This window comes from Chinchilla lanigera, unplaced genomic scaffold (assembly GCF_000276665.1).
Source record: "Chinchilla lanigera isolate Chin_1 unplaced genomic scaffold, ChiLan1.0 scaffold00018, whole genome shotgun sequence".
Classification (NCBI taxonomy): Eukaryota; Metazoa; Chordata; class Mammalia; order Rodentia; family Chinchillidae; genus Chinchilla; species Chinchilla lanigera.
In genome coordinates, this window is record NW_004955419.1 from 7461750 (window position 1) to 7479374 (window position 17625).

At 44.4% G+C, this 17625-nt stretch overlaps 1 protein-coding gene across 10 annotated transcripts in view; it reads left to right on the plus strand.

Annotated features, from left to right (window-relative positions):
- Cdk5rap2 (CDK5 regulatory subunit associated protein 2) overlaps positions 1–17625 on the plus strand; it is a 194707-nt gene that overhangs the window by 49573 nt on the left and 127509 nt on the right. For all 10 annotated transcript variants that reach the window (XM_013513198.1, XM_013513196.1, XM_013513197.1 and 7 more), the window contains 5 exons: positions 5491–5653; positions 6724–6777; positions 7632–7751; positions 10335–10427; positions 15031–15249. In XM_013513198.1, the coding sequence (XP_013368652.1) occupies positions 5491–5653; positions 6724–6777; positions 7632–7751; positions 10335–10427; positions 15031–15249 (649 nt within the window). The remainder of the gene's footprint in view (positions 1–5490; positions 5654–6723; positions 6778–7631; positions 7752–10334; positions 10428–15030; positions 15250–17625) is intronic.

Genomic DNA, 17625 nt, shown 5'->3' on the forward strand with positions numbered 1-17625 from the left:
CTTCTAGGCTGAGAAGAGGCTGCAATGACATCCCCTCTCCCAGGTCCAAGTGTGAGCCACTGAGGGGTAGTGCAGCTTGCTGAGTTTGGGGGAAGCAGGAAGAAAGAAGATATGTTTTGGGTGAAGGAGTGGGAAGATGATGCTTTCAGTTGGGGGTGGAGGCACCTGTGGAATCTGTGAGTCGATCCCAGGAGGTGGGGATATGGCTTGAGGCTTGAATTGAGGGAAGTACAGATTGAGTCCTTAACTAACTTCTGCGTGTGGCTCCAGAATGTGTGAATGCAAAGGTAACCATGGTCCTGTTTCTATGAAGCTCCTAGTGTGGGAGAGAAGACAGGCATCCTGATTGGTGCTGTGACAGCGGTGAGTCCAGGGCTCTGTGCCTAGGTGTGGGGCAGAGAACGCTCATCAGAAAAGTGATGGATATGGCCACATAGAGGGTACAGCATGTGCAAAGGTACAGAGCTTGTCATGTTTCATGGTGAGCAGAGGAAAGGTGTCCGCATCTATGCATACTGTAGAAGCTTGACCTCTCATCTTTTTTGATGGAGGGAATTTGGAGGGTATTTCCTGTGGTGTAGGTAGTGAGTTCTCCATGGATGTGGGTGTTCAGGTTAGGACGTTGCTAAAGACTGCAATTTCCTGGGGTTTTCTATAGGTCAGGCTAAATAGCACAGAATGCTAGTTTGTCATCCCTGAGAATGGGTCTGTGTCAGGGATGAAGGTTTCCAACCACATTTGCAGTCAACACCAGCCAGATGTCAACTGGATTTCTGCTCAGGGTGTGACCTGTTGTGAAACTCAAGGATCAGTGTTTGCCCTCCCTATGAAAGAGAAATTAAAATCTTTAATAAAGCCCGCCAAGAGTGCCTACCTGTTATGATTTATATCTAGAAGTCCCCTGAAAGCCTCAGGCAGACATGGGGCGGGCTTCTAGAGTTTATGATTGACTCATGGTCCAGTGCTGGGATTATGGGTGTGTGTGCTACATCCACCCTGGGGCGGGTAGCCTGCATACCACACACGGGAGGGAAAGAGGCTTGCTCCTGCCTGCTCCTCCGTTTTTGCTCTTGCTGCTTTTGCTGTCTTCTGCCGCCATGGCCATGAACTGTTGCCCTCTGCCATGTGCCACTCTGCCTTGGAACTAGGTGAGTATGGACCGAAACCTCCTCAAATTGTAAGCTAAATAAACCTTTTCTTCCTTACTTTTTTTTTTTTTTTTTTTTGGTACTAGAAATTGAACTCAGGACCTTGCACTTGCCAGGCAGGCACTTGTACCACTGAGCTATATCCCCAGCCAAACCTTTCCTTCCTTAATTCTGGGTGTTGGGTGTTTTGTCTCAGCAATGAGAGAAAAGTAACCAAGGCAGAATTTGGTACCAGAGAAGTGGGGTCATTGCTGTGACTATACCTGACCATGGGTTCAAGAGCCTTTGAAGATGGCTTGTGAGAAGAATTTGGAAAGCTTTGGAGATGTCTCCTGAAAGAGTAGCACTGGGATGTGTTAGGCTGTTCTGTATGGGAGATTCTGGTCAGAACTCTGAAGACCAGAAGCCTGATAGACATCCTGCTGATTAAGACCGGGCTTGGGAGGTTTCTGGTGGGAAGAAGGACTGCATTGGGTGCTGGACTACAGATGATGTGTGTTATGGCTTGGCAGAAAGTTTGTCTGAATTTTGCTCATGTCCAGAGACTTTGGCTGAGACTAAGATTAAAGGCAATGGACTAATTAATCTGGCAGAAGAAATTTCAAGGCAGTCGAATGTTGAGATGGTCGCATGACTATTGTTGGGGGCTTTTAGCCAGATTTATGTTGACAATCAAGAGCAAAGAGCCCAGCAGGATGATTTAAAACAGTTGTGAGTTTGGCCAGAAAGGAAGCTACACTCAGGTAGAGCTGAGGAAGTCTCCATTGCTGAGAAGGAACAGAATAGAAAAGATGGCCTGAGGGCATCACAAGAAGCAGCAAGTCCCCACCCTTTGCAGCCTCAAGCCTGCAGAGGTAAAAGACTTTGCTATGAGGAGGAAGCTGTGGAGTGTGGTGTTCCAGAATGGCAGAAACCACATTATGTTCCAGAATACTGGTGGCATAGAGAATTTGTTTCTCAGAATCAGGTTCAGAGTGCTCAGTGATCTAGGCACTCGACTGCTACAGCCAAGAGAGAAGAAAGCCTGGCTACTGCTGCAGCTGGCAGCAGACCATGCTGCTCTGGTTTTAGATGCATGCAGAATGCAAGAGTTCCGGGGGTAAGAAAGCTTCCACCTGGATTTCAAAAGGCCTGGGAGGCCAGGCAGTGTGCCCTTGAGAGGGCAGTGTGTGAAGCTGTGAGTGTGAAGCAAAAGGTGCAGTGCAGAACCCACAGTTTGCAAAAGTCAGGAACCTGGATCATCTGAGGAAAGTTTCAAGGAGGGAGCAAAGTGGGCCTAAGAGAGAGGCTGTGGGAGCTACAACCACCGGAAGTGTAGGAGTGGAGTCACTCCAGCCCTTTGGAGCGCACTGTGTGCCACAGTTTGCTTCAGATGCGGGACATAGAACTACAGAACTTAATGTTTGCCCTGCTGGATTTTGGACTTGCTTTGGTCCCAATCTTTTGTATTCTCATTTTTGACTTTTTGAATGAAAATGTTTATTTTGTGTCATTGAATGTTGTGTTTAACTTTTCATTCGTACAGGGGCTTACAACTAAGAGTTTGCCTTAAATCTCAGAGAAGATTTGGGACTTGGACTTTTCAGCAATGCTGAAACTGTTAGGATTTTGGCAACTCTTAGAGATGTACTAGAATACCTTTTGCGTAAAGGGTTGTACATGAGTCTTTGGGGGACCAGGGGTAGAATGTTATGGTTTGTGTCTGGCTGTCCCTTAAAGCCTCAGGCAAACATGGGGCGGGCTTCTAGAGTTTATGATTGATTCATGGTCCAGTGCTGGGATTATGGGTGTGAGTGCTACACCCGTCCTGGGGTGGGTAGTTCGCATACAACATAAGGGAGGGAAAGAGGCTTGCTCTTGCCTGCTGTCTTCTCTTTTTGCTCTAGCTGCTTTTCTGTCTTCCGCTGCCATGAACTGTTGCCTTCTGCCATGTGCCACTCTGCCTTGGAGCCAGGTGAATATAGACCTTTCCTTCCTTAATTTTGGGTGTCAGGTATTTTGTCTCAGCAATGAGAGAAAAGTAACCAAGACACTGCCAAAACCAGATGGACATGTCCAGACAAACCTGATAACAGGACATTTCTTCTTTTGTGTAACTCATGCTTGTTTAACTTGCAGTATAACTTCAGATAGCCTTGCAGTATAACTTCAAATATAAGGGAACATTTTTCCCTTTGGGTAACCCATACTTGTTTAACTGATGGCTTTGCAATGTAACTTGAGATGTTTAAGCTCCCTTAGCAACCCGTGATGTCACCCAACCCTCCAATCGCAGTGTGCCAAATCTGCCTTTGTACCTCCTTGCTTGTTCTCCCTGTAAAAGTCCCAAAACCCTGTGGGTGGGGCTCTGACTCTTTGGGACAGATCCCAGTGAGGCCCACCCATGCAGTAAACTACCTCCTAAACCTTTTCAGCACTGTTTCTTCCCGTGTTTGGTCTGTTTTCTGCAACACCTAAAAGCTAGCCTGCTCATAAAGCTAAATCCAGGTCCAAAGGTCAGCACACATTGGAGCAGGCTTTGGTTATGTCCTGGTGAGATAGGGCCTGATATGTCACACAGAGTGGGTAGCACTGGGCAGGGCAGACTGTAGGATTTCGAGGCCCCAGCCCCCAGCTTGGATGAGGTGTCTTTTTGGGTTCCCACCACCCTTTTTAAAGATGTGTGTTTTAGCCACTTTATTTCCTTCAATCTAGCATTTGAGCTAATCTGTCTTTAAGCAGTCAATGTTGAGGAAGCTTACCAGTTGAGTACAGTCAGCAGAATTATTTCTTTGGTCTGCACAATATTTTAAAGTTTGAATTAATTGCAGTATTTGAAATATCAAGTTTCACGTACAGGTCTGGATTTCCGGTTCACTTGGAGACCTGGAGAAGCAGCAGCACGGGGTGCATCCTGCGGGGTGGAGGCTGCTGCTCCTGTAGATGCGCTGGTGCTTCGGGTGGCCCTCGTCCCCACCAGGCCTGCCCCAATCTTTTCATTCCCCATCTAGAACTTGCTTTGTGGTAACTAAAAAAAAAAATCAATTTTCCTGAGTTGTAGATTACATGCAATACAAGGCATCTATTTTAAGTCTATAGTTAGGTAACTTTCTACCTATCCCATTGATTGTTAGGATTTCCGAGCTGAGCCCCTAGAGGGCAATGTTATACCTCCCTGCAGGTTTCTGGGAGCATCGTGCAGGTGCTCAGCACACTGATCCCCAAGCATTGTGAGGTGTTTCAGCTGCCTGTGTCTCCCCTCCACCTTCTGGGTGCTTCCTGCCTGTGTCTCCCCTTCACCTTCTGGGTGCTTCCTGGGTGCTTCTGCTGGAATCCCAAGCCTCTCTGCTCTTTCTACCATACTGAGTTGCTGCTAGGTTTAGCTACAGAAAGACTACAGAAAGGGTCCACTGACAAAATGCTAATTGTTGAATGTTAAAAAAGTAATAATTATAGCGACTGTCATTTGTGGAATTCTGCCATATGCCAGGAGCTGTGCAGGGTTGTTTAAAATAGCTTATCTCTAACTGATGTGAGCAAGTTATCCCATTTCAAGCTGAGGAAATGCAGGCATAGAGAGCTTCAGTGGCTTGCTGTGGGCAGGAAGCAATTGACTTGAGGAATGCTGTGGCTCAGAGAAGGCTCTCCCCAGTGTGGTGGGCAGAGCTTCCTTGAGGGGAAGGTGTTTAACCACCCTGGGGAGAGTGGGTGTTTATCAGGTGGGTGTTTATCCGAGGCAGAGGCATATAGCAGCTTGGCTTTGAGGAGAGCTGGGAGTAAGAGTACCAAGGGGCAGTGGACAGGGTGGTGGTCTCCTCTGAAATGAGACTGAGACTGTTACAGCCCTAAAAGTTAGGGCCTTGAATGCCTTGTCCAGAACTTTGGCCTTTAGCTTGAAAGTCAGTGTGTTTTTAAGCTTTGCTGTGAGAAGCTATGGAGAGGCACCCTCTTTTTTCCCACACTCACTAGAAGTGCCCTCAAGGAGTTGGTTGCATTTGCTTAGGCATCAATGGCAAATTTCTTTTGGTGAGAGGATTTCTTAAGAAAAAAAAAAAAGCTGTCCATTGCTTATTTGGTGGTGGGGGCAGTAGCAGGTCTTTGAGCAGAGGTGTGGCATGACCAGATTGGAGTCTGGCAGCCCAGGGTTGGATCAGCTGGGGCCAGGCTGGAGGCAAGGGGGCCGGTGAATGCACACAGATTCTTCTTGGCCCTCGAACCCTGACCTGTGAAACGTGATTCTCTTTATGTTCCGCCATTGGGTGTGTGTACTTTGAAGAAGCCTGGTCCCATTTCCTACCTCCTTCTGCTCCCCTGAGCTAAGAGAACAGTTTAGAATTAATATTTAAATTTTGTTCTCTTTTAGGCTGATTGAGGAGTTGAAGCTGTCTTTGAAGAGCAAAGAAGCTTTAATTCAGTGCCTTAAAGAGCAGGAATCTCAGATGGCATCTCCTGATGAGAATGTGTCATCTGGAGAGCTTCGAGGACTTTCTGCTGCTTGGAGGGAAGAAAAGGAGAGAGATGCTGAGGTGAGGCGGTGGGGCATGAAGCAGGGCTGCAGCAGATCAGACTCCTCTACGGGAGGGGGAACGCCGTTCAGTCTACAGTGCGCACACAGCTGGCTTCCAAATATAAGTTCCCTGTCAGCAGGGGATCAGCAGAAACCACATTTGTCAGCGGCCTTGGCATATCCCCCCACCTCCTGTTCCTATAAAGAGTTGGCTAAAAAACAGTCCTGCACTTGCTCACCTCTGTTTCACCCTGTGTTAAGGTGTTGTTGCCTGGGGACTTCGTTTTCATCCTGTGGGCTTTCGTGGGGTGAGATTGTGGTACATCGCACACACAGTTTTACCTTTGTGGTTAGGGGTAGGCTGGAGGCCGTTCGGTTGGAATTTTCAGAGGCAATGAGATAAGGAAACAGCGGACTGGCCAGGTGACAGGCAAGGGGTTCTGTGAATCATGCGTCCTCCAGCACCTGGCAAGGTAGAGAGCGTGGTCCCCTGGTGGAGTGTAGAATTAGTCTCAGGGGAGTTGTTATATTTCTCCAGGCTCCAAGAAGGGGGTTGCTAGTAGCTGACTGCAAAGTTCGCTGGAGTCCCCACGCCTGGAAGCCTCATGGCAGGCTGCTTGGGCAGGGTGAAAGGTTGGGGAAGCACAGGTCGTTCCGTTGTCAGACCAAGGGTGCTTGCTCCTGTGCTCCCTCACCCTGGGCGCTGTTCTGGAGGCTCAGGAGAGGTCCAGATTGCCTCATGGAAGAGGTCAATTGGTTTTTTTTTTTTTTATCTGGAATTGGCTCTTGTCCTCCTTTTAAGCCTCTCACCCTTGCCTGGGTCCTGTCCTTTCCATGTGTTCTGCAGCACTAGGGTTTGTTGTTGGTGGGGCCGGGGATCCACCAGTTGGATTGCTTGTCTTCACATTTTTCTTCACTCAGATCAGGTGGACTTCAGGTGGGGCAGAGAGAAGGAGGGGCACTTGGCTTAATGAGCCCCACAGCAGTGGGAGAAAGAACGGGAATGAAGTTTTCAATCTAATTGCTCTGGGGAAGCTATTGGATTGTGGGTGCTTTTGCTTCCGGTCACCAATGAACGGCTTTTTTTAGGCTGCACAAATGGAGCATCAGAAGGAGAGAAGAGAGTTTGAAGAGAAGATCCAGGTATGTTGATACATTTTAAAAATGTAGTGCAGATGCATCCTATTCTTGCCTCTTAGTTTGTCCTGAGTGCGATAGACAATTCTGTGTGGTGATAACCGCCGTTGATTGAACGCTACAGTGTGTCAGCGTACAGCCTATTGGAGGAAGGTTCTCAGTCTTTGCAAAAACTCTATGAAGTAGACATTCCCATTTTGCAGATGTGGGACTGAGGCTCGGAAAGGTGAAGCTACTTGCCCAAGAGCATGTGTGGCTGTGAAGAAGCATACCAAGGGTTCAGACCTGCCGGTCTGATTCCAAGCCAGTGCTCCACGGGCCCCCATCACAACAACGGCGCTTGTACCGTGCCTGCCAGCTTAGAGCGCTCACAGCCGTTATCTTATTTGATCCTCACAACAGCCCAGGAGGGAGGCAGCAGTGATTATCTTTAGAAATGAACTCAGACTATAAATGTATAGTTCAGTCTCCATCAAACCAAATTCTCTGCTAGCTTTTGTAGCATTAAGGGATGAAATTAATGATCTGTTATTTCCCCCCAAATAACCTAGTACAGATTCAAAGGCTATGATGTGACTGTATTCAAATTTTAGAAGGCATTGGCGTCCTTCCCATAGGAATAGCTGTCATTGCCTCGACTGATCTGATCCCTTTCCCTTCACCCAGCCCCGTTGCCGTGAGCAGGAACACAGTAACTCAGAGCTGATGCCACCACATTCAGCTCGACTTGGAAACATTAATCACAGGTTGACAGGAGGAAGATAGAATAACTGCGTCTGAGTGTGCTCTTAAAGATATATTTACAGTGCATTTTGGTTGGAACGCATCAACTTAGAGAATCTTTTTCTAATCAAATTTAGGCACTTCAGGAGGACCTGAGAGAGAAGGAAAGAGAAATTGCTACAGAGAAGAAAAATAGTTTAAAGAGGGATAAAGCCATCCAGGGCCTAACCATGGCATTAAAATCAAAGGAAAAAGAGGTACGTGTGATACACTTGAAGGGAGATTTTTCTTTATTAGTTTCTGTGACTGGCCTGTCTTATCCTGAATTTCTAGCTTTAGATAAAAAGTTCATAAGAGAGCTACAATAGTACAGAAAGTAGGGGAAGGATCCTTTAGTCAACTGCGGATCTTTTTTGAGTGTCTCATCCAATGCTGTCCAATAAAAATATACTATAAGTTAATCATATAATTTTAAATTTTCTATTGACCAATTAAATGAAGTGTTAAAGAAACAAGTAAAATTAATTTTAATGATATGCATCCTTTCAGGCCTTATCATTTCAACACGTACTCAGTATAACAAAAGAAACAATGAAGTATTTAGTTTTTTTTTTTTTTTTCAGTACTGAAAGGTGTGAAATCCAAGCCCTTCTCAGTTCAGACTCACCACGTGTTGTGTGGCTGGGGCTCTCCTCCTGAACAGTACAGTCTCATCTTTGGAAGGACAACAGAAAATTGAGATAAAGGACTTTTGGGAGGCTTGGCTGTGACTGTCAACCAGTTAGAGAGCCACCTGGCTTGCTGCCTTTGGGATCTAAGGCGGTGGCTGGTGGCTGTTTTCTTGTTAGGAGTTAGCACAGCAATCTGTTGTGTTCTGTAGCTGCGCGGGGTCCTGACACAGAGCAGACATGCAGCTCTGCTTCCTGGTGGGGAGGAAGGAGTGAGAGGTGTTGTGCTTGTGGGAAGATAAGGGGTTGGGGAGGCAGAGGGAGGTGTGGGTGTGGGGACCAGGGGTGTTCTCCAAGGAGCTGTCTGAGCTGAGTCTTGAGGGATGATAGGTGTCAGCTAGGAAAGAGGCAGGGACAGGGTGGGCACTTGGGAGAGGAGGAGGACGTTGGTCAGGCCTTCGGCTGGGAAAGAGCCTGATGTGATATGTGTGGCACTGCCCACGGTTAAGGGTTGCCAGAGTGCAGCATGAGATGGGAGGAGAAGCCAGACTGCTGCAGGGGCACAGCCAGTGGTGGGACTAATCCTACTGAGCCGGCTGGGTGGCACGCCGCTGAGCAGCAGGGGTTTGAACGTGTTTTCACTTTGGAGAGGTCTCTGGCTGGATTAGGAGAGCGGATTGCAGGAGAGGGAGAATAGAGGCAGAGAAGCCTGAAGCCTAGGGGAGAGCCAAGAAAACTAAATGAGGCAGTGGTCATGGCAAGTGGAATGGAGGGAGAGGGGTGTATTCAAGAAATAAAACTAGAAATAATTAGAAATTGGAAATACTGTTGGGAAAGTCTGGCGGTCAGATGGAGCACTTTAGAGGACTGGTCAAGAGTGACTCTGGGGGTCTGGCTTGCGTTACTAGAGACCTAGGGGTGCCACCCATTCAGTGCAGAGCATGGAAAGTGGGGTATGAGTGCCGAATCTGTTGCGAAAGCATTGACTTTGAGGAGCCTGTGGGTTCTCCGTGGAGCTGTTCGGGAAGCAGAGGCTGTGCACATCTAGAGTTTGGAGAGGACTCAGCTCGATCACTTCTCCATGTGTGGGAGTTAAAGTTCTGAGAGCTGAATCTAAGGAGGGTATAGAATGGGAAAGAAGGAGGCTGAGGATGGGACTGTAGGGGCCTGAGAACTTCAGGGGATTGGCTGGAGTACACACAGCCGGGACAGGAGTGGTTGCAGAAGTAGGAAACTAGCAGGAAACTGGTGCGGAAGAAGGGAAGGGAGTGTAAGAGTTTGAACAACCATCAGTGCGGCTCCTAATGATAGAAGTGACAATTCGAATCCTGTATGGGGAGGTCTGGGCCTTGCCGAAGTTAGAGAGCTTCAGTGTGTCCTTACTGGTGGAGCTGTCCAGGTCCAGGGTATGGGCATGGTAGTTCATGGCTATCACAGGATTTGGGAGAGGGCGTTAGAAGATGAGGAATTCTGGGGCTGGCCACCCTAGGTTGTTGGACGTGTCATCTACGAGGTCAGTAATAATAGTAACAGTGTGAGCCAGACATTGTTTGAGCACCAGTATACATTACCTCATTTAACTGTCGTAAGTCCACAGTGGGACAAGTGGTAATATCTTCGCTTACAGTGGTATAAGTCCATTCTTCATTACTGTAATTAACAAAGAAAAGAGATATATGTAGTTTATAGTTGGGAGGCTAAAAATCCAGGATTGGGCAGTCGCATGTGTTCAGCCTCTGGTGAGGGCGTAATGGTGGATGATTAGGTGTGTTTCACAGGGAGATCACATCACCAAACAGAAAGTCAGAGAGACTGGGTTCCCCTCGTCCCTCCCATGAGCGTGCCCTCAGTTGACCTAAGGACTTTCTACTGGGCTTCCTCTCTTAAAGGTCCCCCCTCCAACATCATCACACTGAGGACCAAGTTTCCAACAAAGGAACTTTAGGGAGATCAAACCACATCCAAACTGTAGCAAAAGTTGAGGAAATTGAGCCTCAGAGAGGTTAAGTCACCCAGCTAGTAAGTGGCCAAACTAGAAATTTCACTCTGGGCTTTTCTGATACAAAGGCATTGACTGTAAGCACCACCTAACTGAGCAGGAAAAGCATTTGGGATAGGCAGAGAGAGGAAAGGACAGTTGTTCACATGGTTACTGTTCTTTATTTTCCTCAGGTTGAAGAACTTAACTGTGAGATTAAAGAGCTCAGCACTGCCCTGGCTAAAGCTAGAGAGGCTCCGCAGAAAACACAGACCCTAAAATTCCACGTAAGTGTTCCCCTTAGCTTGTCTTCTGTGTCTCTGTCTCGGTTTCTGTCTGTCTGTCTGTCTCCTGACAGAATCCACATCCTCACACATACTAGGCAAGCTCTGGTGCTGCTGTATCCTGAGCTACATCCCCACCCCAGGCTCTACCTCTTTGATCCTTACTCCTGGTGAAGTCAGGAGTTAGCAGCTGAAGGGAATCTGGATGCTTTTAAGAGAGAGAACTGTGGGAGGTCTTTACTGATAGAATTAGCTCTAATTAAAGGGAAGTTCTTCACCAGCTTTGGGAGGTCTCCAGCACCCTCCTCAATATAAAAACAATGACAACTGCCCCTGTGGATGGAGTACTGAGTTCACTTTGTGCCAAGTATTAGATCATGCAGGATGTGTGGATTATCTCATTTAATCTTCACAGCCCAGTGGGAAGGTTAATTATCATCCCTCTTACGTTTGTGAGGTTTTTGAGGCTCAGCGAGGGTGTGCAGCTTATTTACTATCACACAGCTAGCAAGTGGTGGGACTGGGATTTAAATGTAATAATTGCGAATAACAGCAGGCATTTATTGAGCACATGCTTTGTGCTAAGCCCTGCTAAGAGCTCTCCATAGATTAGCCTGGTTTGACAGTGCCATTGTGAAATAGGCACTGTTGATATCCTTGTTTTATTGCTGAAGAGATCGAGGTTGAGAGGTTCAAGGAATTTGCTCCAGATCCCTGAACCTCTCACACCACAGGCCACAGCCTGTCTTCCTGTACCTCTCCTCAGCAGGCTGCTTCCATCCTCTCTGCTTCCTCCTAGGATCTGGTTTCAATCTTTCAGGTTTTTGACCTGCCTTTCTTTTTCTTTTTCTGCCTCTCATATTTTACCATAAGGACTCCTGCTGGACATCCCCTTGGTCTTCCCTGTCTCTTCCTAATTTTAGTTTCATGCTTTTGATTATTTTAACATTTTATTCCCATGTTTCTAGTTTCTCTGCACAGTTTATGCCTACTACTAATAATTTCATGAATCAATAAAGTTCCATTCTCACAGTGAGTCCACGCGGCCTGAAGCTCTCCTCCCCTCCTCCTGCACCGATATTGCTCTTGGTTGTAAGGAGAAGTTAGAAATTAAATCTAATTTAAGACTGTTTGATTCTAAGATTCATATCCCAAGCCTTATCTTTTGCAGAGCTTTGGTTCACACTAAGAATAATTGAAGTAATTTGGTTTGAATCATGGTATGCTAGGAGCATAGAGAAACCTGTTTTGGGGATCTCAGACTTGCCCTCTCCCACTGTTTTGACAGTGGCTGATAAAATGGAGCTGAGATTACTTTATACACTGGGGTTTTTCCTTTTTCCTTGCCTAAGAAATAATCAGGTTTTAAAAGCTGAATTCTTAGCAAAACCGTATTTTCCATTTCTTAAAAAAAGAATATGTGTGTTGGTAATTGATAGCCAGAGACCAGACATCCTTGGAAGTATTGTGATATTTTACTTATTATGTTGGGCCTTGAAGGAAAGAAAGGAGTCTTATAAATTTAAATTTTACCCAGATTTATTACATACATACATTTATTAATAACCTTAGTCCCAGGAAAAAGACTTTAGGTCTCGTCATGCACAGTATTGGCAGGATTTCTTGTCTCGCAGTCCACAGAGATAAGGAGTGTTGTACCGGACTCCTCAGGTTGTGTGTGTTGTGTTGGCTGTTCAGAGAACATGTGTTGAGTCTTTATCTAGTTTGTGAGCTTTAGACAGTTTGTGTCAGGACTCGAATTCAAGTGTGTCTCCAAAGTCTGTGTTATTTTGTTAATCAGATTGTGTACACGGTACAAAGGTACACGGCACATGTATACTGGCTGCTTCATTTGAGGTGTACCTATTGTTCTATAAACTTTACTTTACCTAACATTCTTGCTATAGTGGTATATATAGTTCTGCTTGGTCTTCCTTATTTTTATTTTGAGATAATTGTTGATTCACCTATAGTAGATTTCCTTCTGTAGCGTCTTTATTCAGTTCTTCAACATCTTCTCCCATGTCACACAGCTAAAACTGGTCTTGAACTACTTCTGTCTGTATTAAACTCATCATGTTCCTAAACAGTGAGAAAGAATGATTTGTTTAAGATTCTATTTGACCTTCTGTTTCTTATCATAGCTAATCAACTACATATTTGCCATTGGGATATCATTAAGAAAAAGGGAAAAAGCCCTCCAGAAAAGTTTTTCAAAGGGCCATTTAGAGAACATATCATTTCATATTGAAAGTTTTTTTGTATTAATAAAATAAATGGAATCTGTGCATTTGAATTTTTTGAGCTGAGGTTTTTTTTTTTAAGACAAGATCTTACTTAGGTCATCCAGGGTGGCCTTGAATTCACTATGTAGCCCAGACTGGCCTTTTGATCCTCCTCACAGGCATGTTCCACTACACCCAGCTGAGCTTGGATTTTTAAGAAGGGGCTTTGTTCTTGTAGTTTACATGACAATCCTGAAGAACTTCCATCACTTGACCGTAACTGCTAATGATAATGTTTAACATGCTCCTAACTGATGCTCCTGTCTCTAATCCTTCCCACTCTCATTCAGTCGGCTTGTTTTTATTCTTCCCAGTTTATTGGTGTTAACTGAGATCCCCACTTGTAAGGGTATGCACGCTCTGCCTCAGGAAGAACAGGGCTTCTTTTGTTTGAATTCCAGGTCTTTCACTTGTGGACCTATGACGGTGTGCGCGTTGAGCAGTTTTGAAGCCTTAGTTGCTTAAATGAGCGTAATCATGTGTACTTTTACATTTGGTGTGAGAAATAGAGGTATCATGTGTGGAAATGTGCTTATGCTTGGGTTAGCTCCTTTTATAAAATCAATGCTTAATAAAAGGTAGCTGTAAATACTGTTCAAGAGGAGGATTTTCCAATTGTTTATCTTTTGTTGAGTTTATTTAAGCATTGTCACAGACATTAAAAAAATACTTGACTTGTGACCTACACTTCCTACTTCCTTTTATTTATTTTGATTTCAAAGAAAGTTATAAAAGTTTTCATAAACTTACGTCGGGATTTGAACAGGGTTCATTCTCATTGCATGTTTCTGTGTTTAAAGCAGCAGTCAGGGCGTCACGGGGCTAGATGTCTGGGTTTAGGTGGCCCAAAACAGCACCGCTCCTCTGTCCCCAGTTAACTGATTGTAATCTATTGCTAAACAACTGGGTTGACAATCTGAACAGCTAAACTTAACTAGTGGTGGGTGTTGAAATGAATTTTCTAGGAAGGCCAAGAAACTGAGGTCTCTTTTCCAATCTGAGTTGTGGCATTGACAATTCAAGTATCAATTGTTTTTGAATTCTTAACCTTAAGCCTCAGTCTAATTGAAAAAAAAAACCCAATTTAGAAAAAGTGTGTTTTCCTCTGCTTCCACATTTTTTTCCAGAAAACTAAAAAGAAGGAAAAATGGGCAAATCTAGACAAATAGTAACATTTTGATGTTTTTCCTTCTAGACTTCCTCCTATGCATAGATTTTTTTTTTTAACAATCATATACCTCTTGGTCTTTTTAAAATAACATAATGTAGTAATGTTCACATGTTATCGATTCTTTGTAAATACAGTTTTGTTGTGTATCTTTTTTAGTTTTGTATGATTACATATTTAGCTTGTTTCTTACTGTTTTCTACCGTAAGTCAGTCTAAGATGAATGACTTTGTATATAAATCCCCACACCAACATTTCTGATTCTGCTGAGACCGAGTCTCAGGGATGATATTACTGAGGCTAATGTGAACATGTTTATGTTATACACATGGACTTGGCACCTATAATCTGTCCATGGGGTTGCATCAATGTAAGCTCCTTTCAGCATATTTCCTGGCCTGTAGGTGCTTGGCCAATTCTTAGAGAGCGAATATGAAGGGTGCCATTGTGTACTAAGCTTGCCAGCCCTAAATATTCTCATTAAAAAAAAGCTTACTTGATAACTGAGAACTCGTTTTAATTCATTATTGATGATTTAGAACTTTTTTTATGTTTGTGATCACATAGGTGTTTTTTCAGGTGAACTGTAGATGAATGAGATAAAGATGTCCTTAACACATTTAGCCCTTGGCCTTTGCTAAAGTTCTGGGCTTTCAGAGTAGCCTTTGAACTGCCCTGCTGACCACGCCTCTGTTTTTAGTTGACTCTGCGTTGACCATCGGATCTCAGATGAACATTGACAACACTCACACCCATTACTGTTTTTCAAGGGAAGTTGTTCATTTTCTACTGCTTGTTTCTTTTTAAATCGTTGTAAAAGTAACATGCTTACTTATCTTAGAACACTTCAAAATACAGAGAAATGAAGGAAGTGGTGAAAACTATACTCCCACACTACTAAAGTCAGTTACTGTTCACATTTTATGCCTTTTTCTTGTATTTAAGAGTACTTCTTTTACACAAGTAGGTTCCCATTTTCCTATCAGTGTTATACTGTAAACACTATTCTGTGTCATGAAATCAGCATGTTTGTCCTTTTTGTCTTGAATGTTGTCTATGTTAATCCCCTCACCCCAGCTGAAAAAGGAGCACAGATTTCCTGGTTTAATGAGGTGTGAAAATCAGCTCTTCTGTCCCCTCCCTTCTCTTCTAGGGGTCTGAAGACCATGACGCTGCTCTGGCAGAGAAGGAAGCCCTTTTGGCTGAGCTGCGCTCAGAAAACCTCACCAAGATTTCCGAGAACCACAGATTGCAGAGGAACATTAAGAAGGTCACCCAGGACCTGAGCGATCTGCATCAGGAGAAAGAGAGCCTGGAGAGGGACCTGGAGGAAGCCCAGCGAGAGGGGAGCAAAGGAGCCCGCACCATTCACGTGAGTGTTGCCGGTGGTGTGGCAGTTTGTGTTATAGGGAGATAAGATGGTTGGTGCAGAAAGCAGGGAAATAGAAAAAGACACTTCAGTCATGGTCTCCTTACCTAGAAATGACTTGGCTCAACTATTTGATGTTTTAGCCCCTTCTCTGGCCCCAGTATCAAGTTGAAAATACAGTCTTGCAGCCCATTTTCTAATTCAGTGTCCATCCTTTGGTGTGTTGATATGTGTCACGAGTGTTCTTCAGAAATAGGTTTTGGTGTGTGTGTCTGCATAATATTTCATCACTTGGCTACGATTTAACTAGTTAGTCCCTTAGTGTAGAACATTTATTTCACATTCTTTTTTGCCTTGTAATGAATACTGCAGCAATCATTCTTCTACATAAATATTTACCCACTGATTATTTCTGATAGAAGTACAATTAACCGGGTCAAAGAGTGTGGATATATCTTAAAAACTATTTTATAGATACACTTAAATTGTTCTGGAACAAAGGACGGTACCAGATTACTCTCTGTAATCTTTTTTTAAGACTACTCTGTGCAGCATTGGGTATTAGCATTTAAAAATTCTCTCTAAATTTGGTAGGCTTATTAAAATTCAATTATGTTAAAACTTAAATATTCAGCATCTTTTAATTTAATCCCATCTGAGAGTCACATCTAGGTACATAGCCTTGGTGCACTTAGGTTGGATGCAGTCTAAATGATCACTAACACATAGGTTAATTGAATTACCTGCTCTAGAGCCTGGGGCAGGCAGTCTGTAGTAGAGAGCTCAAAAGGGAAGCCACAGGTACGGTACTGTGGTTGGTTCACTGAAGACTGCTCTTGGCAAGGATGCCAGGGTCCATAGGTTGACATCACACTGTGAATGCTGAAAGAGGGAATTGAAATACAAATGTTTGTGCATTTTAATAACATTTTAAACAAATGTTAAGAGGCCAATAATAGAAATTTAGAGAAACAAGAAACCATCAGGTATAAGTAGACCACCCTAACAATACAGTTCTTCTGGTTTCCAAAATTACCCTCCAGGTGCACTTGGGCTCTCTGTCTAATTAGAGGCTAGGTACTGTTCTGTGTTCACCTACTCTGTCATGCGCACGTTTTTGAATGGTGCAGAGTTTTTCACTGATAGCTTTCACATGATTATTTAGTACTTTCTTCCTTCATTGGTGTTATGCCTTATGTCTAGATGACCTCTAAAGCCTCATGCAGTCATAGGTGGGGACTTTTCAGAGGTGGTTGGATCTAGAGTGTGTGATGCTAGGATTAAGGGTTTGTGATTACTAAATCAGTCCACTGACTGAATTGGCACTGCCCTAATCCTGGTAGCCTAGATACAGTATAAAAGAGGCAGAAAGATGCTTTGCTACCTTTTGCCCACCATGAATTGTTTCTCCTCCGTGATTTCCTCTGCCATGCTGCCCTGCCTTAAAACCAGCCAGTTATGGGCTGAGACCTCTACAAACTCTAAAACAACTAAAAAACTCTTTCCTCCTTTAACTTTGGTTACGGGTATGTTGTCTCAGCAACAAGAAAAGGAAGACAGTTGGGTAAAGAATTTGCCTGCGTAAATAACGCCACAATGAACATCTTTAGGCATAAAGATGTTTTCTCTTGAAATCCCTAGGATGGATTCTCAGGATGAGATTACTGGGTAGTATAGGGCAAATATTTAGATTGGTTAATTATGCTGCCAGATTATTAGTCCAAAGGATTGCCATCAGTAGTGTTGAAGTATACCATTTTCTTGCAGGCTATTAGAAGACTTTCTCATGTTAATCCAAAATTACTGAACACCAGATGTCTCCTCTACATGCTGATGGAAATATGAGGCATAATTTCTGAAGGTTTCACTTGTCTAAGGGCGATGGAATATTACACATGACACAGTATAAAGCGTTTTGTGTTAGTCAGCTTTCTTGTCACTGAAACCCAGTACCTGATACCAACAAGTTAAAGGAACAGAGGTTTCATTTGACTCACAGCTGCGGGGGATTCAGTCTGTGGTTGACTGGCTTCAAGGCAGAACAAAGATGGCAGACAGTGCATGGCAGACAGGAAGCAGAAGAGGGGAGCAGTGCAACAGAGGAACCAGCCGTAGACCCAAAGGCCATACCTCTGTGGCCCATCCAGACACACTCTCAGAGTATGCTCCACCAATCTCCTGAGCGGGTCCCCTGGCCAGCCAAGTTAATAGTTCACCCAAACTACCATATACTTCCTACATCTAAAGCTAATTGTTATTGTATGGAAAAGATGCTTATATCAGGGAAACTTTCCCGGAGGAGCCATCACTTGAATTGAACGAGGAGAGTGGAGTTGTGTGCCTTTATAGATGAGACGATAAAAAGCCTGGCCAGAGGGC